Source organism: Opisthorchis viverrini (genome assembly GCF_000715545.1).
Source record: "Opisthorchis viverrini unplaced genomic scaffold opera_v5_99, whole genome shotgun sequence".
In the NCBI taxonomy this organism is placed as follows: domain Eukaryota; kingdom Metazoa; phylum Platyhelminthes; class Trematoda; order Opisthorchiida; family Opisthorchiidae; genus Opisthorchis; species Opisthorchis viverrini.
In genome coordinates, this window is record NW_008751754.1 from 1,386,165 (window position 1) to 1,414,092 (window position 27,928).

Consider the following 27,928-nt stretch of genomic DNA (forward strand, 5'->3'; position numbering starts at 1 on the left):
TTCCTCATGATCGCAGCACGTAACACTTATCACAGGCAAGATTATGTAAGCTCTTGCGTCGGTTGGACTAGGAATAAACCGAGATATTTGGTCACGATTTGAGTCTGATCTCACTCTCTTGACAAGAAGACAGTGCAGGCATAGACAAAACATCTGAACTAATCGCATTTGGATACTTCCACACTAATTTACTCTTTTGTTCATCTGTGATTGACATTTATTCGAGTGTTTTCATTGCTAAACACCATTTCGTACACTTGCAGAAAAAATCAAATTGCCCAAATTATTCTGATAATTATCCAAAGCAGTAACAAAATACGAATAATTCTTCGAATTTTGATAACTGTTTTTTGATGTCTTTGGTTAATTTCACAGTTTTCTTGGTTTATTGTCATTTGCTGGGTTGTTAGGTAATTTAAGGTGCTATTTGAGGTAGGAAGACACCAAGAGGTTCTACACAAATACTCAGTGACAGCATTTTGTAACTGCCTATTACGAGTGGAGGGGAAATATTTTACATTCCCCATATTTGAAGAACATGTTTCTAGTAAATTTCTAGTCGCTGATAATCTTATGGATGACAAAACTCATACTGGTTTGTGATGGATCGTGCACACAACCGGCGAGGATACCCTGTAAAGATAGTTGACCTCTTTTGGTCCTTGCTGTGGAATTGTCTGTTCAACAGAACACCGGTCTAAGACTTACCTCTACCGTTTTGTTACAAATGAAAATTCCTCACGCTTATTTACTATGCCACTTTTGGTTCCTCCTGGCTCGGCTGTTAGGGAAACGTTGGTAGCTTGTTTCAGACACGCACCATAATCGCAACTCACCGAAAATCTACACAAGTTGTACTGAATCCATCGCTTGGCCCAGAAACCTCAATCACGAAACCGAATCGACGTACCCTTGACAAATTTGCCATGTTGTTTTAGGAGCGCTTTAGACGATCAAATATTTTATGCCAGTTCGCATCAAATGAGGTGCGCTATTTTCTTGGGTTTTATTCTCAACCGTATCAGCTGAATTGTCCGATACAGTTTACCTCAGCAACTCACGACACACCCGCAATATGATCAACTTATTCGGAATTAGCCAACTATGATGAATGTAATCACATGGGATTCAGTGTTTAGAAAACATTACACTTTCGTCATACCACCGTTAGGCTGAGATGTCAGTATGTCACTCCCCGCTCCTTAACAGTGTCGTCGGTACTGATAAAGATAACTGCATCATTAGATGCATTTTCTTAGACTTTAAGTTGGCCTCACCGATTATGAATAATATTTTCTAGAGACTTTTATTCTCTTCACTTGTGATTCCCTCTCTATCTGGCCTTCTCTCTCTAAATCCTGGACATCCACATTTATCGGGCTCTGTAATTTCATCACAAAAAATTTTGAACCCAAAAAGCTTGTGAAAAACTGCGGTTTCTTGATAAAATACCAGTTATTCATTGATGTCTTGGTGATGTATTGGCAGCGATGAAATCAACCCTGCTTCCAGTCATAAGCGGAAGCCACGTACTAATGAAGAACCAGGTTGTTGGGTTTGCCCATGCATACTGTTAAATGTCCAGGATGATTTATAGATATCTGGCGACCGACTTAACTTCGTCACTGCGAAAGCAAGCGTCAAAATGTACTTGGTGAAAGAAATAATCGCCTCTCAAACAAAGAATCTTTGGCGAATTGCGTTTTCATATGTGCTAATTCTTTCCTGTTATACCTCTTTGATGCACGATATCAGACGTCCTCCACACCTTCGAGGGGTAACCTGTCTTAAACTCACAAGCAGTTTGCGCATCCCGGCGTATAGTCAATCACAATAAAGAAAAAAATCTATGCAAAAAAAGCCAATGCAAAAAAACTATGCAAAAAACCTATGCATCATTCAATGGTCAGGTTTTCCGATGACATTTATGGATAACCAAGTGAATAATCATTGAGCTCGAAAGTCAAAAAGCACATGTTTAGCAGGAAAATCAAAAACTCGAAAACTTATCAGAAGAACTGACCAGTGTACCCTATTGCTTGATGATCAGACATTAAATGCAGCTCTAAAAGCCTGGGAAGTACATTATTTTCCCTGACCAACATGTGCTTCTTGCTGGAAAACTCTTGTGCCGACTAAGTGAAACACGTCATATTGGGGCGTTTTTCGTTATATACTTGCTGCTACCAAAAGTGCGAGGAACTATCATCATCCTGTTGAAAAAATCAAATCCGCCGAATTTGCTAGCATTAGGAGAACCAGCTCCGAACGTAACCGGACTACATAACAGCCAATGGAATAACCGTTTTCTTTGAGACAGATCTCATTGGTTGTTCTTCACTCGCCCTTGACAGATGAGTTGTATACTTAGCATCACTTTTGACCGCTTGCACATGACAGTGATCAATTGATCAGCTGGCTCGCACTTTCGTTGACTTTGTTTGGTTGAGTCAAGCGCACCAGGCGATCAGACGACTATCCAGACCGGGTTTCACGGTAATGAGAAGGCATTAAGGAGAATGGTCCACAACACTTAGTTCTGACGATGGGTTTAATTTTAATTGGCTCTAACTAGCTTTCACTATTTTTTGTTTTGATGTTAATTGGAACAGCTGGTGGGGTGTAGTTGTGCTATCTTACGGTAATTTGCCCATAAAAGAATTTCCTGCAAGTCACCAAAACTGTTGAACTATTTAACGAAATTTGAAACCAATTCTACAAAAAGAGCGAACGTGTGTTCATGTAAATCCTGAGTAGGTCATTTCATGTCGCTGAGTTGCATTTTCGACATGTAAAAATTACTGTGAGTTGGACCGCAAAGATTTATCTGACGTTTTGTGGGCATTTAGTGGCACCTGCCTAAGTATCCTTAAGTCATCTAGATAGTTCAGCAACTGAATTTGTCATTTAATTTGGAATTGGTAAACAGCCGCTCGTATTTTGATTCTATGAGATAGACAGTCTATTAGCCGTAATTTCGGGCAGGAATAGCCAGGAAGACGCAATCGAAAAAAGAAAGAACTTTGCATATCCATTTGACTACTTGAAAGTTTCAGATAATACGACTATTTTGTAGTTCCAGCTGTAAATGGGTGGCGCACCGTTTACTTCAGGTCATCAACTTCATATTATGAAACAGCGTACGTTCTCGGCAAAACATCTTTTAGGTATTCAGTCGATACAATATCCGCAATTGTGAAAATTTTACGGAATTAACCGGATGAGATTGATAAGGCTGAGATTCCTGAGGCTTCCGTGAGCGATTCTTGAGTATGGATTTCCGGTCTTCAAACGCTACAAATCCTTCGTACTACTTGTTGCGTTTAAGTAGCCAGATTAACTTATACTTCAATCAGTCAATGACGTCATTTCTTTTTCACGCCCCAACCGAATCTAGTTTCACGTACCAAGCTAGTCCTAACTGTAATGACATGTTTATGTAGCGTCTGCTTTTGATTGAACATCGTGTGCTTTCCAATTATATTTGATCAGCAGGTGCATTTTCCATTTTCACTAAGCTGCAACTATCGCCTTCCGTACCACAGGCCTATGAATTTCGTCTACACATCAGGTCTTGAAGTTGCTCAAAGATTTCCTGTACAGATGTCTTTAAAGGTGGAATGCTAATGATACTCATGATTAAAACGGCGGAGTTTTCGATAGTGTTGTGGATGCTTGTATTGGTGTCGGCGATTCACTGCTGTAGTTGTTTGCACAAATATGTAAATTACGTAGGCAGGAATACGTTTGGATGGTGCCGTCTGAAAACGTTTTGTGAGGGATTATGGAAGTGGAGAAATCTACCCCTTGAGCCGCTGTTGCACAGCGGGCTGAGGGAATCAATTCGCATTCTATATATTTTGAAACTTCCAGGTATCCTTTTTCGACATCCATATTTTATGTGCGCCTGATCATTAGGGTGGTTTCTGCAAGAGAGCAACACCATAGCCAACAAAACAACGGGTGATAATTCTTAATTTTACAGCAGAATCAAGCTGTCTTCATGAGTAACTTCACGAATGCGATAACTTGTTATGCGACCCATAATCCAGCTCAGAGAGAGCAACAGCCAACAAAACAACGGGTGATAATTCTTAATTTTACAGCAGAATCAAGCTGTCTTCATGAGTAACTTCACGAATGCGATGCGATATTATGCGACCCGTAATCCAGCGCAGACTACATTATATGAGCGCACTTGATCTTTTGACACTAAGGATATATATATATATGTATGTATGTATGTATGTATGTATGTATGTATGTATGTATGTATGTATGTATGTATGTATGTATGTATGTATGTATGTATGTATGTATGTATGTATGTATGTATGTATGTATGTATGTATGTATGTATGTATGTATGTATGTATGTATGTATGTATGTATGTATGTATGTATGTATGTATGTATGTATGTATGTATGTATGTATGTATGTATGTATGTATGTATGTATGTATGTATGTATGTATGTATGTATGTATGTATGTATGTATGTATGTATGTATGTATGTATGTATGTATGTATGTATGTATGTATGTATGTATGTATGTATGTATGTATGTATGTATGTATGTATGTATGTATGTATGTATGTATGTATGTATGTATGTATGTATGTATGTATGTATGTATGTATGTATGTATGTATGTATGTATGTATGTATGTATGTATGTATGTATGTATGTATGTATGTATGTATGTATGTATGTATGTATGTATGTATGTATGTATGTATGTATGTATGTATGTATGTATGTATGTATGTATGTATGTATGTATGTATGTATGTATGTATGTATGTATGTATGTATGTATGTATGTATGTATGTATGTATGTATGTATGTATGTATGTATGTATGTATGTATGTATGTATGTATGTATGTATGTATGTATGTATGTATGTATGTATGTATGTATGTATGTATGTATGTATGTATGTATGTATGTATGTATGTATGTATGTATGTATGTATGTATGTATGTATGTATGTATGTATGTATGTATGTATGTATGTATGTATGTATGTATGTATGTATGTATGTATGTATGTATGTATGTATGTATGTATGTATGTATGTATGTATGTATGTATGTATGTATGTATGTATGTATGTATGTATGTATGTATGTATGTATGTATGTATGTATGTATGTATGTATGTATGTATGTATGTATGTATGTATGTATGTATGTATGTATGTATGTATGTATGTATGTATGTATGTATGTATGTATGTATGTATGTATGTATGTATGTATGTATGTATGTATGTATGTATGTATGTATGTATGTATGTATGTATGTATGTATGTATGTATGTATGTATGTATGTATGTATGTATGTATGTATGTATGTATGTATGTATGTATGTATGTATGTATGTATGTATGTATGTATGTATGTATGTATGTATGTATGTATGTATGTATGTATGTATGTATGTATGTATGTATGTATGTATGTATGTATGTATGTATGTATGTATGTATGTATGTATGTATGTATGTATGTATGTATGTATGTATGTATGTATGTATGTATGTATGTATGTATGTATGTATGTATGTATGTATGTATGTATGTATGTATGTATGTATGTATGTATGTATGTATGTATGTATGTATGTATGTATGTATGTATGTATGTATGTATGTATGTATGTATGTATGTATGTATGTATGTATGTATGTATGTATGTATGTATGTATGTATGTATGTATGTATGTATGTATGTATGTATGTATGTATGTATGTATGTATGTATGTATGTATGTATGTATGTATGTATGTATGTATGTATGTATGTATGTATGTAGGCATGCACGTATGTATGCATGTATGTATATATGTATGTGTTACTAAGTTGCTGCGACGATTTCGTCTACTGCAAAGTGAGTCACTTGGAAGTATTCCCATGAGTGTGGCAAAGAAACACTGAAGTGTGGACAACAGTGAATAATGAAATCCACTACAACTGCGTAAATATCAATACTGGAATGCCTGGAGACTGTAGTTGGAAAACTCGATGTCCTCACACTATTGGATCACTTGTCATACAAGATGTACACAGAGAGGTATACAGTCACCAAGTCTCTATCAGATGCATTCTAATGGATAATGTTCCTGGGTGTCTGGCGCCACTTTCAAGTTATATTGAAGTTGCTCACTACTCCGACACTTAATCAATGGATGACAGCGTCAACGACCTGCGTTTTCTACACTCATTTAAGAAGGCAATTACCAACCATTCATGGCCCGGAACCACTTTGTACCAATCTTTTTTCATAAAGTTAGCTACGTCAGATTAACATTTTCCTTCAAAGTCAGGGTCTTACCAACCATTCATGGCCCGGAACCACTTTGTACCAATCTTTTTTCATAAAGTTAGCCACGTCAGATTAACATTTTCCTTCGAAGTCAGGGTCCGTTTACGGCAGGTATGTAATAAGCAGCATTTATTACGCGTATTATTGTTATCAAAAGGTACCCCCCTCAGGCTGCTTCTAACTACGATCTTTACATTATGGCTTTGATGCCGGTTGTAATGAAATGTAATCGATGCCCGTCTTTGGAACTAGTCAAGCACATCAACTCGAGATTCCGGTGAGTTAAAGTAAGACACGCTGTTAGTTGTTTCGTTAACCTTGTGCATTCACTTAACAGTTGTCCTTCCTGGACCAAATGTGCTAACCAAGTATTGATTTGTGAAGATGTTATCAGCTGTACTGCGCATCATCCGTGCCATAGCCCATTCGAAGTGCATAACTCAACAAGTTCAACTTACGCTCATCTATTTCTCAATACGGGAATTGTATACTGGGCCGTGTTGTACAAGAACTTTTCCTGCCATCCACTAACATCCACAGCTTAAACGAAAAACATACCTTATTTGCAAAACTGGGTTCAAAGCTTTGAATTGCAGCTTTCAAAGCTTTTAAATCAGAGACAATCTCAACAGATTTCTATTTCCCACCGGAACTGCAGTCAATTTTGTCCATGTTCAGCGATAAATCCTGGCTTTTTTAAAAACACTTGAATTTTTACCACGTTGAGTTGGGTGAGCTAAGGATTTTTTCTACCACACTAGAAAATCGGTTTTGTGAATACGGAGGACCCTCTCCCTGAAAGTGAATCTAACCCTTCATGACAGCTCCACTCCACTAGTAAGGTCAGCTTCGTATACGCTGTCATACCTAGTTATGTGGTATGCTTTTTCTTAGTGCCAGATGCCTGAACTCTTCAGATGTTCATAGTACATGGCTTTGTAAAACACGTGTTAATTTCTCAGACCTTGACAGTGACACTACGCGCCCAGAGACAAATTCTAAAAGATGTTTTCTGCTTATCCTCTTTTTCTCTGTGTTAAGGAGACAGCTAATAGGCTTTCCGCTGACACAGCTATTTTTCTTGTAGATAGTGCCCAAGCCACCCGCAAAATGCACCCATTGATATACAAAACTGGCCTCTACGGAAGATTTAGTGGAATCCTGGCTGAAACCCCCGATAATAATGTCCTTCAACCGAAGTTGTTGCAGAAAGGCCACATCACGTTTTATTTGGTAGGATATTCAAAATTTGTCAACATGATATCCTGAGGAACTTCTGTGAACAAAGTTGCCGCTTTACGGCACATTCGGCTAAAAAATATTACAAACAGGAGATTTCGCTGGGATTTATTCGGATCTCCTGTTAAAACTAAGTTGTTTTGCAATCGTGTGTACTTCGCAAACTCTGTATAATACGCGTTCATGTAGAACATGAGATTGATGAAAATTCGTGGACATCACCTATCTGATGACGTTGGACATGGGCAAACTCAGTCGTACGTTTCCGAAGAAAATTCAGTGACCCTGTGAGTAGTGCTTCTTCAAGGAAGTCGTCTGGGCTTTAAGGCGTGCCAGTGCACTGAAAGTTTCCCCATGGTTTCCACAGTCATATAAGCCGCGAAATTTGATCGAATATCCGAGGTTCGACCATTTCTATAGGTTTCTTCTCCCATACCAATGTACGGTTGGGCCAAAAACCCTAGAACTAAATAAGAGCCAGATTGCCACGGTAAGCAATATAGTAGGTCGGTGTACACGTGGAACCTTTGACCTTAAATTTGGGGACAAACATTCTGCAAAACTTCCGAAACTGACTACTTCAGTGGTTGAATAACTCAATGCTTTAGTTAACTGGGGATTGGCTGGGTCGTTCCATCTCGTAAAGCTTCGGATCATTAATATGGACCTATGAAAATACTGGTGAATCTTGCTGGAAGAAGGAACTTACACAAAGTGCACTTGGTATGTATACCCAATCCTGTCGGCAACAATATACTAAACTCAAGCTTGGCCTGATATAGCTACCATAATCTTTTGATCCACTGGTCACCAAATATGTTCTATGTTTCTCCTAGGCTATCATTTTATAATAACTCTGTTTAAAACATACAAGGTCGCTTATTTGCTATATCGCTCATCTAATCACACCCCCATACAATCGAAACTCCCGCTGAGTCGAAATATGCCCACCGTGAGCAAATCCCTCAACTATCTCTTAAAGGTCATGCAAAAGCCTCATTATCTTCGCATTTATACTAATACAATACAGTATTACTCATGGGCATCACACCATCCACAAATTTCATCTTTGGATCAGATTCTGTCGGCCTCAAACTCCTCTTTTTTATGCTTCTCATTCAACCTGTGCGTCTATACTAATACAATACAGTCTTACTCATGGATGGGCATCACACCATCCACAAATTTCGTCTTTGGATCAGATTCTGTCGGCCTCTAACTCCTGTTTTTTATGCTTCTCATTCAACCTGTGCGTGGACCTACATTTCACTCCATTCGGAACAGGTAAAGTTCCCCTTTACAAGAGCTACGAATTACGAATGTCTAACGGTCTACTGCGGAAGCACATCACATCGTCCCTTTTACCCTTCTGCTGTAAGTTGTAACAAGGCCATTATTGACATCGGCACACGAAGATCGGGAATCGCTGCACCCAAAAACCTGTCCGGATTCCGAGTAAGTTATAAGCAGACTTCTTTTTCCAGTACCCGATGTGAACCGCCTACATCAGTGTTCTGTCGTATGGTACTCCAAACAACCATCTTTATAATTCATTGCGTAATCCCTGTAACCATCTTCGCTGTTCATACGCTTCCGACATCTCAGAAACCATCTTACATTTACACTTGCCAGCCAGTCCTAAGGTATCCTGCGAGAATGATTTAATTTTACTGATTGGCAACATTTTCCTTCCCTGTATGAATGAATAAAAAGTGCCTCGGGAAGTGTTGATTTTAGGTTTCTCTTACACGTTTTGCGGTGGGAGTGAACGCGCAAAGTGGATTCGTCTCGCAACTTTGCTATCCCTAAAATCTCTTTCACCATACAACAAACTATCTTATCGACCGGAAAAAGCAGACAGTTCTTGATTCTTACCATATTATAGTGGTTTTCGCTTGAGTTCCCAGATGGTTTCACATAAAAATTAAAATGCTTTTGTCTATTGGCTAAAATTTCGGACCAATTGCGCTGTCATTTTTGTACACTGGTTATCAAAGATTCCCTCAGTTTACAGCAAAAAGGTGTATGCATATGTCGATACTCAGAGGTCAGGTTAATGGATTTGAATCTTATGAATCCTATTTTTTTTTAGTTTTTTATGCAGTTCCTCACCATCATAGTGAAACGGAGAAGTCCTAGTGACATTCAAGGGACTGATCCACCGTGTTGCCGCAGCAGAATTACACGTTTGCTCTTTTGTGTGACACCGGGCTTTATTTTGATAACACAGTTCTGTGATATGCAAACTAAGTTTGAGTGAGTCTTTGACCCGATGGGAAGGTTTATAGGAAAATACATTCTTATGGCAAGGCACAATTTTCCCAATGCATATTGGAGATTTTGGGTTGTGGTGAATACAGTGAGAAATCGGTTACGCCGAACTTAAAGAAAGTGACAGAGAATTGGTTTGAAAAGCGCACTGATTCTCACTGTTATGCCATCATATTCTGCAAGGCTGAGAGTTCTCAACTGGCATCTACGTATCCACTGGTCAGATTTCCTTAAGGGTTACGCTGGTATCAGGTGTAGGCTCGTGGTACCACAATCACCTTTTTTATTCCGTCATCTGTTCACCAACTATTGGCGAACCAGTCGCTATTGATGACTGGTAGATCACTCATTGCTGACTCATATACATTTCAAATTCAGTTCATCGAAATGGACTTGTGTGGAGCAATGTTTCCGTTGGTGTGATCGTTCCATCAGCTGATTCGCAGCAGAAATAACTGAATAAAATCCAGAGTACTAGATGGGTGATATTTGGACTTGAAAGATATCAGGTAAACTGCTGAGCTCGTTAGTGTAAGACAGCTGCTGACCTCAAGGTACCCATGTGGGTTAGATCTGGGTCTTGCATTTCTATTGCCAGGACCCAATCCTTATGGATGGCATCCAAATGGCTTCAATTCTTCCGTCAAGAGTGTCCGTAGATGCGGTGATTCATAAATGAAACGCAAAATTGTCTTTTTTCTAATTTTACTCCGCCGTCCCATATACGACGTCGTATGGGAATTAATAACCCATGAGTTGTATCAAGTTTTGCCACGTGACACTCGCACAATGACGTCAATTATTTGTGAAGCTCAAAAGTCATAATCTAGCGACTCTCCGTATTCCAGTCATAAGTTTCTCGACTGTTCAGTTTCGAAATGTTGGACTACTCGAGTTTTCCTAATATAACGATCGCCGATTTGAAAATGGACTATTGAGCCGGTCTTAAATTGGGTTCCCTTACAAGCACTTTTTAAGGTTTCACGCTTAGCACGGGTCTCGGCTTTCTCACTCAGCGGAACAAAAACTTGTGGGTGTATATGTTTGTGTTGTGCCTACCAGGCTCTCCATATTATGCTATGAATCATTTGAGTGCTGATTTATCTCATCCGGTTAAAAGCATCAGCCACAGTTTTATCACGAGAGCTATCTGCTTAGTAGCTGCTATGCACGCAAATATTTAGTGATTTTATCCCATCCAGCAAAAGGAAAGAGGCTGATGCTCTGTGCATACGCACTTATGCCGCAAACCCTAAGGCCAGCTACCTACTGTCACTATTTTTGATTTCGGTGAAACTGACGCGAGTTTCATCAACGCGGTATCACAATTAAGGTTTTGTAGTAATGTACACAGAAGGGGTTATGCTGGGATAACGCAAGAATGAATGACCATCTTGAAAGCGTGCTAAAAATGGCGTGCAGTCAGCACTACCTGGTGAAGCGCGAGCGATCATCAATATCCCATTCACCTAAAGCCGAATGGGAAAAGTAGGTAAGAAAATATAATTCTGTTGGCAATTTTATCGAACTTTTATAAATATATGCGGGTAAACAAGTTTGGAATACTGTGAGGAATTACGATAAACATTTCCAAAGCAAATGTTCACGGATACGTTTGCTGCTTCCCCAGGCACATTTGTTCACAATGTGCCTTCGTCACGAAGTTGTTTCCATTCCCGTTCTTTCCGGCAAATATGAATGGCACGCACTCTTGCGTTTCAGAATTGAATCCATAACGCTGCGATCCCTTATCACAATCACCCTGTTTGATATTGTAGGAGCAATACTCTGGAAACCGTAAGAAAACAGGCGTTTATGGTTTTTCTTTGTCAGCAAAAAACGTGAATAAAAAACTCTTCATCGCGTTATGAAAAAGTGAAAAAAATCCTGGACGGCAACAATACGAAGGTGAAATGAGAGGAGGCTACTTCTGTCTTACCTTAGAAGCTCCCTGTTATCCCAATTTTATTGCTTCCTTTATGTTTATCTGGAATAATTCCAATGAACCAATTGTCTTCAAGACCATTTTTTTATCCCACACGGAAATTTTACTTTCGTTGTTATATTTGTCGTGGAATATTCCAGACCGAGCACCCAACTGCAGTACGAGATGTCGTTACCTCGAGAATCGAATAAAGTGACTCAATATGCTCCCGTAAGATTACCCATTTGAACTATTTTTGGCTGTTTTTTGTGTGCGATGCTGCTAGTTATGGTGGATTGCAAATAGACTTTATTAGCAGGGTTCATCCTAACTGTTCCTTATGCGATTTTTACGAAAGAGTACTTCTTTGTTCTATTATACGATGTGCACACGTGAGAGCAAGCATTCCAGTTTCCGTATCATGAATATCCTGATTACCGAAAGTTACGTTTTTGAAGTTCGTTCGAATGCTCACCGCCTGGGAATTCTGTTTTACAAGGAATAAAAACAAATTCCAATACACGTTTCAAGTTTAACTGCTAAAATGTGATTTCTCGTTGATATGTAATTTCTTCTCCTTCAAGGCCCGCAAAATTGTTATCTACAAACCCATAGAGGAGCATTAGACTTATTACAGGCGTATTGAGCGCCACAAATAATGAGACTCGTAGCAAATTCCAAAGCACTTTCTAATGTAACCGACCAATTGCGTTTTCAGCACATGGTGTTTTGTACTTGACTCTCAGTTCCCAGGGGTTCGGCTTTAGAAAAACAATTAATCCATTATGTCGAGTTCGCGAAAAAGACAACTAATGGCCACCTTATTTTCTCCAAAAGAACTTGACGTTTTACATACTCTGAACCCAAGGGGCCTACTTAACAAAATTAAAAATCCAACCTCTGTAAAACCGTGATGTGTTTTGTTAAAAACAAACTTACCCGCTGGTTTGAAAGATTCTGTTGAACCTATGAGAAATGTAACAACCGCTATTACGAGACTGCTGCGACAGAGCTGCATGGTGTACACGAAAAGACAGTGGGTGCGTCTGCTTATATATTTATCAAGGAGAATTCTATTGGTGGAACTTCTGCGTTACAAATTTCTGAGAAAGGGTCCCGTGTTGTGAACACTAATCAAGTGTGCTGGGCAGAAATATTTTTGTCAGTAAAGAGGTACGTGCACATGTAACGCTCAAGTAGACACCAGGAACTCCAGTCGTATTGCGGGATGAAAGCGGGATTTCTAGGAAAAAACAAGAAGTAGGAGTTGTAGAAAAATAAGTTGAACAAAGGATAGTCTTTGTAGATTATCGCTGTTTTTCATTTGGGGAACATCTATTGAAACTTTGCAAGCGCAGCTCAACTGCGCATTTAAATGTTGAATCACAAATCCAGTTTGGTGGACAACAGTAGTATAACAAAATTTTAAACTTTGCAGTCATAAGGACTACGTCTACCAGACAACCTCTCCAAAAGATGTCAAACTTTTCTTCAGGAAGGGTAGCTTCTCCCTGTGTATGACGGAGAAGAGCCCAGTTTGATTTGCGGTTTCAGTGTATTTTTGAGATTGCGATAAAATTAAGCCGGTTAAATAAAACGAACATGCTTCCTATTCTATATCTTTTTCCACATTTGACTAAGAATTTTTGTGACACATTGTATGTGGGTTTTGCACAATGGTCGTTGTAACCCGAGTAGTTATGAGACAGTACGGCAGTGAAGCATCAGTGCCAACACTGATGTTGCTGTCTTTGATGATGATGATGATGAGTTATGAGATAGTCACATATGTGTAATCGAGTAACATTAACATAAAAACGGTAAAATCTTTTTGTTGGTCTACCATATGACTGGAATTCGTCCTGTCGACGGCATGAATCATATGGCAGTTTGATGATGATATGATGAGTTATGAGATAGTCACATATGTGTAATCGAGTAACATTAACATAAAAACGGTAAAATCTTTTTGTTGGTCTACCATATGACTGGAATTCGTCCTGTCGACGGCATGAATCATATGGCAGTTGGAGACGGCTGAGAGTGCAATGCCGGCGCGTGTATGGCCATGTAGCCAATTTCTGCCCGATTCGCTGACAGTTCCCACAGCTTCAAAGACAAATATAAACCTCAACAATAGATTTCTTCTACCGTCATTCTACATCTCACTTAGGCACTCGGAAAACACTCGTGTTCGCTTAAGGTGGTCTCACTAAATGAATGTTTTTCAGAAGTTCATGTCATAAGTTTAAGGAGCCAGTTCCGAGATTCAAGACTTTTTACCGTTGCTTCACTGCGTGGTTCTATCAGGCTATGTTGCACAGCATTTCCGGAACTCAGCCTTCGGTTTCAATTATGTAAGTTTTTTAAACGATTCTCACTGACTGACTCTCGTGTGAGTGAAAGCGGAATACGATTTAGTGCCGAATCTTTGCATTCACTTTTATTTGTTTCGGCAGACCTTGGTTCTCAAGTTTCCAATGAATCTGACTAATTTTTTACATTCACCGATAGCTTCGGCTGTAAATTGCGTTGCCTTGGCTATTAATAACCCTAAGTTATCCACACCTGACCTACACTTCAGTCATCTGCACTTACCTTCCTTCTTACGTCAAATACTGCGGTATATTCTACAAGGATCTTTCTGATATCTACTGCTTTCCGAAAGACTATATGAGTGACACATTTTCGCAGCGAACATGTAGTCATTACTATTTTAACTGTGACTCGATTCAACATGTTCGGTAGTTTTGAACTTAGTGTGAGGAAATTTTGTAAAAAAACACCAGCAGACGTTTCCTGTTTTCCCTCATACCAGTCTATGGGAAACGTCAGCAGTGCGCGGCTCATAAAACCCAGCATTTCGAAAGAGCGACACGCCGGCCAGTGGTTGAATACTCATATGTTCAGCCACAAGCGTCTGAATAGCAGTTTGATTACTTCTTACTTGAACATGATATAGCGTCACTCATTCACCAATGAAAAATCTCACCATTGGATAATGTATTAGCTGGCTCTTTGAGTGACAACGTACCAGATTTAATCACACTACTAATCAGCCGCTGGAGGTCAAACATTGGGTTTCAAATCACTGGGTTGCGGGTTGGATGCTCTCCGAGTTTTGTGAGATGCGTCATTCTAATATATCATAAATAACGATGTACGGCGCTTCTTGGCTTTTCAACACAGAATGGCCTCAATGGCAAGGCAAACTTTGGATTATAAGTTCGTAAGGACATTTCTTATGACCCTGCTTACAATACGCGTAAATGTAAATGTATTAAGTCTGTAGATTTTTTTGTTTTTATGTCGGTTCTGCCTCCTACTTATTTGTGGTTAGCTACCACAGTGTATAATTGACCCTTGCAGCATACTCCCTTGAGTATACATGACATACATACAGTATACATACAGTATACATACATACAGTCGACCTCAGACCCACCGCAAAACTTTGGTGCCGGATCATGACCAGTTGCTCACGCTAACAAAACTGTTCAAGAGATAAACTACTTGTGATATCATATCCTCTCAACTTGGCACAAGAGCAAAACAACGTTCCCAAGGCGGGCTGCTGGGTTATGGTCACCGAAACAGTATAACTGCGTTGTTAGACAAAGAGATTGAAGAAAAAGATCGAATAACTGACCAAAAATATCCACGCCGATACCTGAGCGTTCATCATACATCAACTGGGCATGCCGTTGGTGGGCAGCGTTTAGGGGGTTAACAACAAATGGCGATGTGGGCCATGTCTGCCCGCAAAGAACGAGTTGGGAGTGGAATAAGGCTTCATTCGTATTTACTTCATCATCAAACATTGCAGCCTGCTGACGTTTTGAGGCCAACGTTTCATCTAAACTCATTGTCTTCGTCACATTGTTCCTTTGGCTACAAGCGAACAATTGGAGAATACGTCAAATCTGCTCCTTACCTAACAGATTTGTTAGCAGCTTTCAAGCTGATATTCGGTTGGAATGACTGTGCTTGAGAACGGGAAATATTGTGGTTGGGTTTGAATGTCCACAAAAGAGGAAAAAGGGTTTCGAGAACCAGAAACATGCAAATCTAATGGTGTATCTCCTCATAGCACACGTAAAAACATGCGTGATATTCGCGATCCATCAAACACGTAATGTACTTCATTTATTTCCTTTTGGACATGCCAATGCTTAGAATAAGTTGGAACGGACTGTGAACAGTTAAGCTCTCAAGTGTGATGACATCCAGGCTCTTGGCTCTGACAACTGAACCAAAAAACCCTCCACAAATTCCGTTCTCTATTTCAATAGATTCAAAAGATTTTCGATTGCTCAAACTATTGAACAATGATCCATAGTTGATTATAACCATAAGTGACAAAAAAGGTACGGAGAAAAAAACGTGCCAGTCAACGGTGATGCAGCCAGTAGTCTATGACTAAAAACTGGCTTAATAAATGATAGGTAGCAAGCATCTTCATTTCGCCGAAAACGCAGTGCTTCATGTTGGTAACTTCAGAGTGAGACAGCTCTGAAATTGACAAAGCAAAGTACAGAAAGATCTCACGTTTTCCTCATATATCCATCAAAGCGCATACGATACTTGGGCGGATGATGCACACCACAATTCTCAGCCCTCGGGATAAACTTAAAACGACTCAGGCTAAAATACATTGCTAAAAATACAAACCCCACGAAATTTTTCGACTAGTTAGAACGGGGATTCATCACTTTCCATAGGCAAAATCATGCTTTTTGGATTAGGCATCTTTATTTTGAAGCATTCACAAATTCATGTATGGTTGCTTTGAACAATCTGTGCTCAAGAATTGTGCGTGTTAAGTTCAATGAAAATCGGGAAGGCCAAAAGCTTGAAGTTTGATAGAGTTTTGCAAAGGCTGTCTATCAGTATTCATTGACGTGAACTCAGTGGGTAACAGAGGATTTGACGCAGGTTAGAAATATTGTTTTAGAAATTTAGAGTTGGCAAAATGAGTTGGTGTGATTATGATGACTGAACATTCCGAAAACCTCGGGTTACCCAAAATTCTCGCCTTTTAATTCAACTTGTTCTTCATGAAATATGTTCTTAAACAAGCGAAAAATCCGCATTTTTCAACTAAAAGGGACGGTTAAACCTGTGAAAGTTGAGTTGTGAGTAGCTGGCAACCTCCTTGGATCCCTACTGATTATCTGCCTACAAGTATGTGTGTTCACTCATATCACGCGCGCTCTGCAATTCGTAGTGATTATTTAGACTCCATAGAAAATATATCCTCATAAATTGATTGGCAACGCTGTAAATAAAATAGTCACACCTATGCATAACTTATTATGCTCTTGTGGACATACTGGGCGTCCACCACGTATGAAGAACACTTGACACTCTGAAGAAGTATCCGACGTTGAAGTGACCCGATTTGGGTGTCATATCGAAGGTGACTCGTAGCAATCTACTTACAGTCTATTGTAGCCTTGCACGCTGTAGTCAAGTGAACTACATAGAACTGAAAATGTCTGGAAATAGGGCAGATGCTAGTCCAGACAGCAAGACTGAAAGGCTTTGTTTTCAGTAATTCACTGATTGACAGCCTAGGTCTTATGGCGTCAGAAATGACGTGTGCAAGCTGTTTTAATTTTAAACAGACTGATATGCATAAACCGATTGGTAGGCATCCAAAGTGGCCCTGCTTTGTACGCATCTCTCAGAAAACCGAAATTTTGGAATAGGAGAGCTTAAGACGGGGTGCTAAGGACATCTACAAAATTATATCCACGATCATGGACAACCTGTGGTGAAAATCTCGGGCATTTCTCAAGCGTATCTTGGTTGTACCCCAGCAGGATCTACAGACTGATTTAGTCACATCTAGGTAAGCCAATCCTGCCACAAGTGAGCAAGCATGTTCGCCGGTTTGGACGCGATAATTTGCGTGCACGCATTGTGAGCTGGTTGAGTAGCTGTAACTCGCTCGATTGGCCTACCAGATTTTGAAATCCTGCGCTGTCACGAATGAAAGCTACTAAAGAGCCCCGGTATGGGAAAACTTCGAGTCCAGTGCATCTAGATGTGGTGGAGTTCAACCGGAATACTCAGGCCAGGACTGCAAAAGGACTGTGGGAGGGAGGTTATGTGGAACAAGTACGAATATCAAGAACTCCACTTTATAGACGAATCTAAAATACCAGTATCTTAACTTCGTGATCTTGGATAACAATGTCACAATCATTAAAATGGGCTTGACCCCGTGGTCAATTTGTGACCCTGAGGCAACGCACTTCGGTTTTCGCCCGAAGAACGGATTACCTCATGATATATTTGGCCTAACAGAGCGCGCAACAAGATATTCGCTAACTTAAGATTACACCCCAGATAAGCTGATTAAGAACCAAATACTATGAGTGGCAAGCAGAAAGAATAATTTAGTCCGAGTAACTCAAGTCTCAAGGATGAGAAGCACAGCATCAGTAATCTTTGCTTTGGTGGATATTGTGCGAGTAGAAGCAGAGAAAGGGTCCAATGTTTATGATATTGACCATATTTTGTGTTACAACAAAGGGCTACCAAGTCTAAAATGACCTGTAGCGCACACTGATAATCACTTGGTCCGGTGACAAACCCTGGAAGGTATTCCGCATGGCTGAACCAGTAACTTCCACCTAATGAACCCAAATGGACAAAAAGTGCCTCGGATGACTGGGTTTAAAAGAAAGCCTGTTCAGTTCGATTCAAAACGCTAGAATAACATTTCAGCATAAAAGTTTGATGAATTATCAGCAGACAGGTTGTCTTCGTCACAGAATTACATGAAAACGTTGGTGTTAACTTAGAATAACAGACGTGCGTTGAAACAGATTGCTCTTGCTGCCCGATCCATTGCGTATAAGAGGACGAAGAATGACGAAATCCACGGTAGGTAGTAAGTGGTGGGTTATATCCACAAAGAATATTCCGTTTCCTACTAGTTGAAACATAAGGCGACCTTTTTGCAACGGGGATCAGAATGATGCAAAACGGCCAGTTAACAGACTACTGGCTGAAATTTGAAGGGTGGTTTTTTCTTCAAACAGAACTATCGCCTTCCTTCCCACAGTCACGACGACAAACACCGGAAAGGCTCTCTTTCCGTTTCCTTGATGTAATACCCACCACTTATAAAGCACTGTTCCATGGGGCATAACGTGACCAGATAACTAAACTTGATGACTAAAAGGCCAACTTTAATCATAAGGAAAGCTACTTTAAGTAGGCTTTCTGCTGATGATTAGAGATAGGTTAACGTCAGATGACATAGATTCAACAACATCCACCGAGGAATTGCGTATATGCCATCAGCAGTTCATGCGATACAGAAAACGCGGTGTGTGTGCATAAGGTTTTAAACATGACTGGCGTGGGATTTTAACGTGATCCCTCAATTTAAAACTGTCACTGTCTTTTCACGTAAGTTGTATATTATTAATTCGCGTGCTTTAATTCATACCCAGGTAGATCCACCTGGCTCCAGCCTTGATGAACAGTTGTCCAACCACCCTGTCTACATTCTTTATATCGGAGTCACTTTTACACAAAATTAACGTGCAAAGTATATATACCATGCTGTCGTCAGAGTGTCTGGCTCTATGCCTTCCCCCGAATGTTCCCTTGACGAAGAATCCGAAAAAATAATTTTTTCTCACAAGTTTTCTTCTGAGGTTTAATGCTGAAGTGGTCAGTCCTGGAAAATCATCTGGTAGAACAAGCAGAACGCACTCAAGCGTCTAAATGAGCACAGTAATAACAAACCAATTACTACGGATTACGGGCAGTTTTGGACGAACTGATGTAATGGAAAGACTTGAGCTGGGTATTTCACTACCCAACTTTCGGCAAGTTTAATAAATAAATCAAAACCCTGTAAAACCGCTATCAAATTTTTTTAAATATTGCATTAACTGACTAACTTTGGACCGTGCCGACAAAAATTCACCTGGGATGAACTTGCCCAAGATGAACTGACCAATGGACGGATTAATCGGCCCGAGTTATTTGGGCACCATAGGCGTCTCAAATTAGCAAACAAGAACCGGGCCTTGCAGATTCGTGCATTGACCTCGTCTGTCACACTACAGTCAGAACTAATCTAACTCCCAAGGTACATATAACTCTTCACAACTTCCAGTGTCTGCCCTGGATTGTAATTGGCGTGTTCAGTGCACACTACAGCAGAACTAATCTAACTCCCAAGGTACATATAACTCTTCACAACTTCCAGTGTCTGCCCTGGATTGTAATTGGCGTGTTCAGTGACTGCATGTCCACGAGCATGATCTTACACAATATGGGTGCAAAATGCATACCAAAGGACGAGATGACTTTTGTCAGTTGATCCAAAAACATTTGCGCCTTCTCCCTCTCTTCGAAGATGAGAACGATGTCGTCTGTATATTTCAGATCGACAAGGTTTTCTTCACAGGCTATTTGAACACCCGGGTTTCAAAGACTTTTCAACGTTCGTCTCATGGTTTTATCAATCACGAAATTGAGTAAGAATGGATAGAGTTAGTGCTTTTGACGGACATTGCTTTGTGTATACACTAACAAGTCTGAGAATACAAATAACCTATTATTTTTACAAACTTCCAGGGAATTCCTTGGTGGGCAAACGTGTCAAGTAAAACAGATCGATCAACGGAGTCGAATGCGCCTTGGAACAGTAGAATTGTGGGTTGCTTACACATATAGTGTTGTTCTAGCACCTGACGACGTGTGAACATTTAGTCAACTCAACACCTACCATGCCAGAATCTCGCTTGCTGCTCTCGAGCCACCGTAAGTTGACGAAGCACAAGCGACGCCAACAGTCTCGTTACGACTGGGGTCAAGCTGATTTCCAGTGGTCATCACACCCACTAAGGGCTTCTTTTTTTGAAAGTGGGCATTATCAACCACTCTATCTAGTTGTCTGGACCAGATTCCAAAATGCAAACAAACAGACCAGATCGGCGCTGACTGAAGAATTCACCCTTATCTTTGAACAAGACGGGTCTCTGGTCATCCAGACCAGAAGTTTGGTCGCGCTTGAGAGAGGCCGTAAGTGGTTTAACGTTCACCGCATAGGTTTCTACGTCAACTGCGGGCTGCAGATGAGGGGCAGTTGGTGGCCACGATTCGACCCAGCGGTCGATGTGGGTTTTATTTAAACTGGTTACTCCCCCGCTTGACTTCACGAAAACGCGGTTTCCAGTTTTGATGTGCCTAGTGCAGTCACCTTAGAAATATCCCTAAATTTTTTACTGAAGCTTGAATACTAATCAGTGGCCTCGAATTAGAATTAGTGTGGTTGGGCTGCCGCGTCTAGATCTTTGTTTCTACTGACTTCCCACTTTTATGTTCAGCGTGGAGAATAATATACTTGGACTACATCACAGTCGTCTGATTTCCTTAATGAGTACCAACCTGTGGACTGTGCGTAACGCCAGTGCCAGGCTTTCCTGCTGTTGATGTTATAATTCCCCTGGGTGCTTGGCAAGAACCGCTGGTTAACTTCATGCCAAGCCCAGCGCAGACATTCAAATGCACTCTATAAAAGCGCACTTCTTACCACTCTATGCTAGTGTGCTCGTAGATCTTTCAGTCACAGGAACAGAGGGAGTCAACCTCACATTTTACTCAATTTATTAAAGCAGACCTGACTTAGAATTCGGGTAAATCACTTACAATTTGGGCCATTAATGAAGATATTAAATTGTTCTTGCTTCCAAAAAAACAATGATTGTATTAGAAAACAGAGGAAATATTTCCCTATTCTCGGAGTCCCGGATGGTCCCAGTTCCCGTCCAAGGTCATTGGGTGAGAACTATATTCTCAAAGTGGTAGGTCTTGGTCGCACAGCCACTAACATCACAACACTACACCGATCTAAATCATACTGACGATCCGTTTCCATCGACCAGATGGAACGTGGCTGGCCGTCGTGTGTGAATACTACACCCTTCGCAGTCCAATGTGTAAACTCAAGTGTGCTAATTTATCCGACCATTTTTCTGAACACAAAATTTTCATGGCCTTCACAATCGGAAGATAAAATAATGAAAGTAAAAATACCAAAAGACGAAGAATAAGTGAAAATAAGATTAATAAAGACGCACTGACACTGGCTCATCTGTCATGACCCTAACACGTAGAGAAAGAGATAAAAGCGCATAATGGGGTATGCGTGTTCTTGGATGTACATATCGTGTGTTAAAGCACATTTCCAATTTCAGTTTCATACTTTCTGCTGTTGTTTACCTATTTTCGCCATACTCGCTCCAAACCCTGACACCTTAACCCCAACAGTCATAGCAAAGCACGAAACGTCAGTCAAGCTTTCCATTCGTGAAAATCCGGGGGTAGGTCTCTCTAATCGCCTGGAGTTTGAACCCTTTATCATAAACTCAGTTGATTCCCACTGGGTTTTTGTAGGTTTGTATCTCCAATCCGTTGAGGCTACATATCACGTAATACTTTACTGTAGCATGATTATCAGGTCATACTGCACCAAATGTTGCCCCCGTGTGGTTCACCGTTGACTGGCAGTTCTTGATATATGTAAGACATGTGAACTGACAGTAGGTCATACTGTCAAATGAGCACTGACAGAGCACCGCTAGCCAAATCTGAATCAAACGAAATCATGTGTTATTCGTTTATAAGGCTTCCTCTGACAAATGTTTTAATCAAAATAATCACACTTTTGCAGCCGATAGCCTCTGTATGCAACACCATGCAGGCAAACTTAAGCCAAAATATTTCAGTTTGTTTGCACTCGAAAGGAAAGTTGGCTCCGTGAATGTGGTCATCCTTAAAATAAAGGCGCCATTAGAAAAGGGTGGGTAACTTTGTTTGGTTCAGTTGATAAAGGCTGTGTTATAGCCTATCCGTCAGGTCATCAAGCCATAACTCCTAGGAACGGGTGAGTTCGGTGCCTTATGATGGTTTCGCACAGAAAACGAAGACCGCATGCCATCCAACGTGTCAGTCAGGATATTACAGCAAATGGAAGATTTTCATTAAAGCCATCCACTTTTAGTTGCTTCACAAGATTTCGGAACAAACTACATAGTTACTTTCCCTGTGTTAGGTGTCTGACTACACCATGGCTTTACTTCGTATACCCAGATTGCTTAAAAAGAAATAACATTGGATAATGGGGATAACCTCTCAGGTATCATTGGTTGATAAAAAGCGATATACAAAAACGTCCATGGAACAGGCAAGTTTTGCTTGTTTTTCAGATCAAATCAATCTACTACGTTTTTCATGAATTAAGTCAATGTTGCGACACCCAAAACAGAGTACTAATGTGGAAGTTGCTACTCTTTGCTAACCAACTACTAGCCGATTTCACAGTAGGCTAAACTATCCGAAAGGAACAATCAAAGCGGGAACCACAGAACATTTATAGCTGTTCGTAGAAGTAAAACTGTTATGGAATGGAATGGGGTCATTAAAAATCGCTTTTTAAGTTCATCTGAATTCAATGAGTTCCCAGTTGCAAAAAATAAGCGATCAAGAATGAGGTCATTGGAAACAGCATGCAAAAATCTGAACGCATTTGCGGAGGGAATTCTGCCGAACAGTAATCGCCTCCAGCTATGAGGAATGCTGGAAAAGTCTAGCAGTATTCATAAGATATATAACAAATAATTATTTCAAAAAAACATCCAAACTTTCTCCTGAGTGAGCCGAATTTTTGCAAGTAATTTTTGTCAGAGCCCAAACTGTAACCAATCCAGATTGGCTAGAAGGTGATGGAACAGAGATAGCTTTGGAACATGATGGCACATACCTTGTAATTAAATGATGATTCTGTTACTTTGAGCAACAGAAGGCAAGAAAAGTAACGCAGCACAAAGTTCACAAACTATAGCCATAACATTCGATAGTCATTAAAAAGCAAGAATCTCCTTATCTAAGTCAGTAGTCATTGCCGGTTTATGGCAGGAAAGGATGGTAGATATTTTAAAACACAAAATAACATGACCAAAAAAGCAGAAGCTATGTCCTTTATGGGGAGGGGCGACATAACCGTTCTTAGATAAATATCCCCGCTTGCCGTAGTTCACAGGTGCTTTAGGACGAAAAATAATGAGCTCATAGGATGTTGCGTAATCCAAACCAAAGAAAAGCTCACGTACATTGGTGCCATCGGCCAACTACTTTTTAAGATACTTTATTAACCGGCTTGGTTGCCATATTAAACACGAGCCACTTGCTAAACTTTTGGGTTCGCTTATGGCATTCATGGTTTTGGGACTATGAATTTCTTGAATCACAAGATTATTCATAGAGTCCTAATGAAGATGTAAAATTTTCTTCTGCCTCTCGAAGATATAATGAGGATTATTTTCTGATTACCGTTTTACTGTTACAGGGAGTGCTATTCGCTATTTAGACAATTTCTTACCAGATATCAAATTTGCGACCCACAGGATCGGACCATTGGAGAACCAAGCTAGTAGACGACTTACTCCAAGATATGAGATCCTACCTTTTCCTGTCTTTAAAATGTGGCCTCTCCTTCTTGACGCAATCGTCTTAACTGTATGTTCTTGCGCTACGTTCAGCTTGGCTCATGAGCTTTTTGTTTTTCGCCCCTTTGGATCCATGTATTTAAAAGAACTACCTATCCTGAAAACATTGGGTGCAAACCCAATTTCACAAAGACTTTCCGAACTCACGTCTTCTCTGTACAGTTTTTTGGAAAGCACTAAAACCCTGGGATGATACAGACCACTGAGGAGTAAAAAACGTACCCATGGGAAGTGCTTTTCTACAAGTAAAATTACTATTCTCAGACAGTTCAACAGCCAAATTTTGAGTAGGAAGACGGGGAGAAGGAGAGAGAAACTAATTCTAACACTAATTATCTTCGAGAGTGACGATCGATTTGCATAAAAAATAGAGGGTTGGTAAGTACAAAATCCTGCTCAGTGACAGGTAGATCAGTGTATGTCCACGCCCATCGCAATAAGCTATACAGTCTAACTGAAAGTGGTTTAAGTCCACTTGACACAGACCGACAGTGTGTAGCAGTTTCATATTGGCTGCACAAAATGATGACGCATCTGCTACTTAAATGACTGTCTGTAGGTACTTATGGATTAAACTAACGGGAATGAAATCTTATGCACGTAGAGATTACCGAGTACTAGCTTGGTATTTCTTAAAATAGTTGGTTCCAAGCCTGTCTAGCCAAACCGCTCATCTTCATCTCGGCCAGAAGACAACAACAATCATTGACCAACTGACTTTCTGTTGGACCATTTAACTTTATATATGTCCTCTGACTGACACTTCCCGGGGCAAAATGTTCGAGGATTATAATTTTCTCTCCTTTTAACGTTATCATAGGTTGCTCACTGGAGACAGACATGAAAAGAGTCGTTTCTTTGACATCTCTCCAAAAAATGATTCCTTGGTTGATTATTTGGGAAATTCTCCCAGTTAAGTTTGTTTCAGTTTTTTTGAACAAGGTTTTCTTTGAGAAATGCACTCATTTGCAAATCAATTTGGTTTTCACGGGAGAGTCGATTGAATCACTTGTTTATGATGTCCTCCAACTGAGTGTGCTGCACACAGGCCGCCTCATGATTTAGTTGACACGATATTCGAGACATCCCAGTATATTTTTGTAAAGGAAACTACTCACAAGGTTGCTGAAAACGCTTCGACAGCCCACGACCGGTTTCGCCCTTCTTGGGGCTCATCAGGTAGGCGCAGTCCCCAAGTTTCCATCAGCCTTGTTCTACTTGAACCCAAATCGCACTGTTTTCGAGAAATACACTCATTTGCAAATCGGTTTGGTTTTCACGAAAACAGTCTAATTTTGGTTCAAGTAGAGCATAAGGTTGACGGAAACTCGGGGACTGCGCCTACCTGATGAGCATTAAGAAAGACGAAACCGGTCGTGTGCTGTCGAAGAGTTTTCAGCAGCGTTGTGGGTAGTTTCCTTCATTAAAAAAGGTTTTGTTTGCCTTGAGAATCACACGAATTATCTTCAGGGACGTCAATATTATTAGGTAGCAAGAAACCATTAGCCCTTGAGGAAACCAAGAAAACCCTTATTCTAAATCATGCCCCAAAACTGTATCCGTCGGATGTCATGCTGCCTTTTTGTTCACGACGATTTAAGTGATCTAGACTAACCATGCACGCCTGAGACAAGTATCTCCATAGCCCCGTGGGCATACACAGTGATGGTAATCATTCATGATTATTAATAAGGAATCGAAGCGGAACCAAGGAGTACTTTGTCAGAGCAGATGAATTGCATGAAAACGCGAGCAAGGCATTTCGCTGCAATATGGAAAACACCATCCTTCGGACAATGGAACATCTGGTACTTTTGACAGTTGAATACTTTTGAATTTCCACTCATTTATTTCATCAGACATTGGGAGAATGAGTCCTATGGTTACGTGGAAAATTTCTCGACGCGCTTCGATTGAGTATGTTTATGTATGTGTATATAATTATATGTACATATGCATATATGTATGTGGATATATTGATTCACCCGAAACAGATTCCCTGAACAAGATTTAAAACAGGGCTGAGGGGTAATTCCGACCACATCTTTGGTGGGATCATCCATTACAGACCGTAATAGAATACGACAGCCGTTCTCTGGCAGTTTGGAGGAATAAAACAGTAGACAGCCAACCGGAGCGTGAGGTCAGATGTGTTAATAAACCTCAGTATGTCGATGCGAGAGGCTTGCGACATCCGGAGCGTATGGGCGTTGACTCCAAACAGTGAAGTATTTGAGTAATCTGAAGTGGCTATTTGGGATGCGTTTCAATTTGGAACCCGCGACACCGGAAACTGATAGCTTGTAGAAGAAATGATGAAATACTCTTCCCTGAATGAGTAAAACCCCTGTGTGCTTCGCGTTGATAGAGCATATTCCCGAGGACCACCAAAGTAAGCGTTGATCCCAAATAAGCTTCAGGATGGTCAAAGATAGGAGTTGCACATTAGCTGTCTTAGTTCACCTTAGGCCTTTTGTGCAGAACGACTTCTTTCATCGCGTGTATGTAGAAAAGACAAATATTTAGCAATCATAGTTGGTAAATACTCACCCAGTAGGTAAACATTTAGCAAACTTTCCGAAACTAATTTTAGCAAATACTTACCCCCTCTTTTAGCGTTTAGATGTCGATTAGGACTATATGAACTTCTTTCCTATGGTGGAACCAAATTGGACTTTAACTCGCGTCTCACCCTACTGGCTTCTCTACTACAAGTATGAATACCCCACAACGGAGGCGAAACATCGACCTCAACAAAGTGAAATTCCCTGGATACTGCCAATGTCTCAGTGGCTTCAGTTTGAAACGCAGACAAATTGGAATTGCGCTGAATGTACTTCTCAGTTTTAAACTTAAAGTTTCTCTTGGTTCGGAATAATAAATCCGGCTGCTACGCACTACTCAGTCAATACAATCCTTCTCGCATAAACTGAAAATAGTTTGGAGTCAATGACCGAACCGCCTGAGACCATTTCAAAATGGTTGAAATTACCTGCCTAAATCAACATTTGAAATCCAAATTTCCGCTAAAAATGTGCCCCGATGGATGTTGCGACAAATAGCAAAAATAAGTGAATACTATCAGAGTTCTCTTTCCAACCAGATCATCCCTTAGACCGTTGAGAATACGTTGCAAAAGCATCGAGAAAGAGACTTGTAAGGAGCAGTGGAGTCCGACTTGTTGAAGAACTTAACGTCACCATAAGCTTTATTTCAACGGATAAAGCACCGAAAACAAACGCTGTAGAGCATCTACAAACGCGCACAAATGAGGCCATAACTATGATACGGTTGAGTTGGTACAGACCGTGAAATTGTCAGTTGTATAGTTGGACACCATGTTTCCACATTAACGTTATTCAATGGCTGGGCGAAATATTGGTATACATTGGAAGCTTGTGGTGGTATACTTGTAAGGGTAACTTGTGTAGCAATTTTAAGAACATGTAGAACCTGGTACATTTGACAGTTTGTTACATTTGCGAGGTAATACTTTTGACAAACACACGTGTTGTTAAGTGCAGCTACCGTGGTATGGGTAGCTGGTGTGGATCAACAAATCTATATTGTTTCTAGGATGTTGGATATCGAGAAGTGGACGAAAACGTGTCAT

The 27,928-nt window shown here is 40.1% G+C and overlaps 1 protein-coding gene across 1 annotated transcript; it reads right to left on the reverse strand.

Annotated features, from left to right (window-relative positions):
- Positions 1-11,455: 11,455 nt before the first annotated feature.
- On the reverse strand, positions 11,456-20,641 carry T265_05295 (hypothetical protein; the record flags this gene model as incomplete). The annotated part of the gene is made up of 4 exons (XM_009170270.1): positions 11,456-11,640; positions 12,716-12,788; positions 15,583-15,667; positions 20,535-20,641. 4 exons carry the CDS (start codon positions 20,639-20,641, stop codon positions 11,456-11,458), a joined length of 450 nt encoding a protein of 149 aa, XP_009168534.1.
- Positions 20,642-27,928: the final 7,287 nt, after the last annotated feature.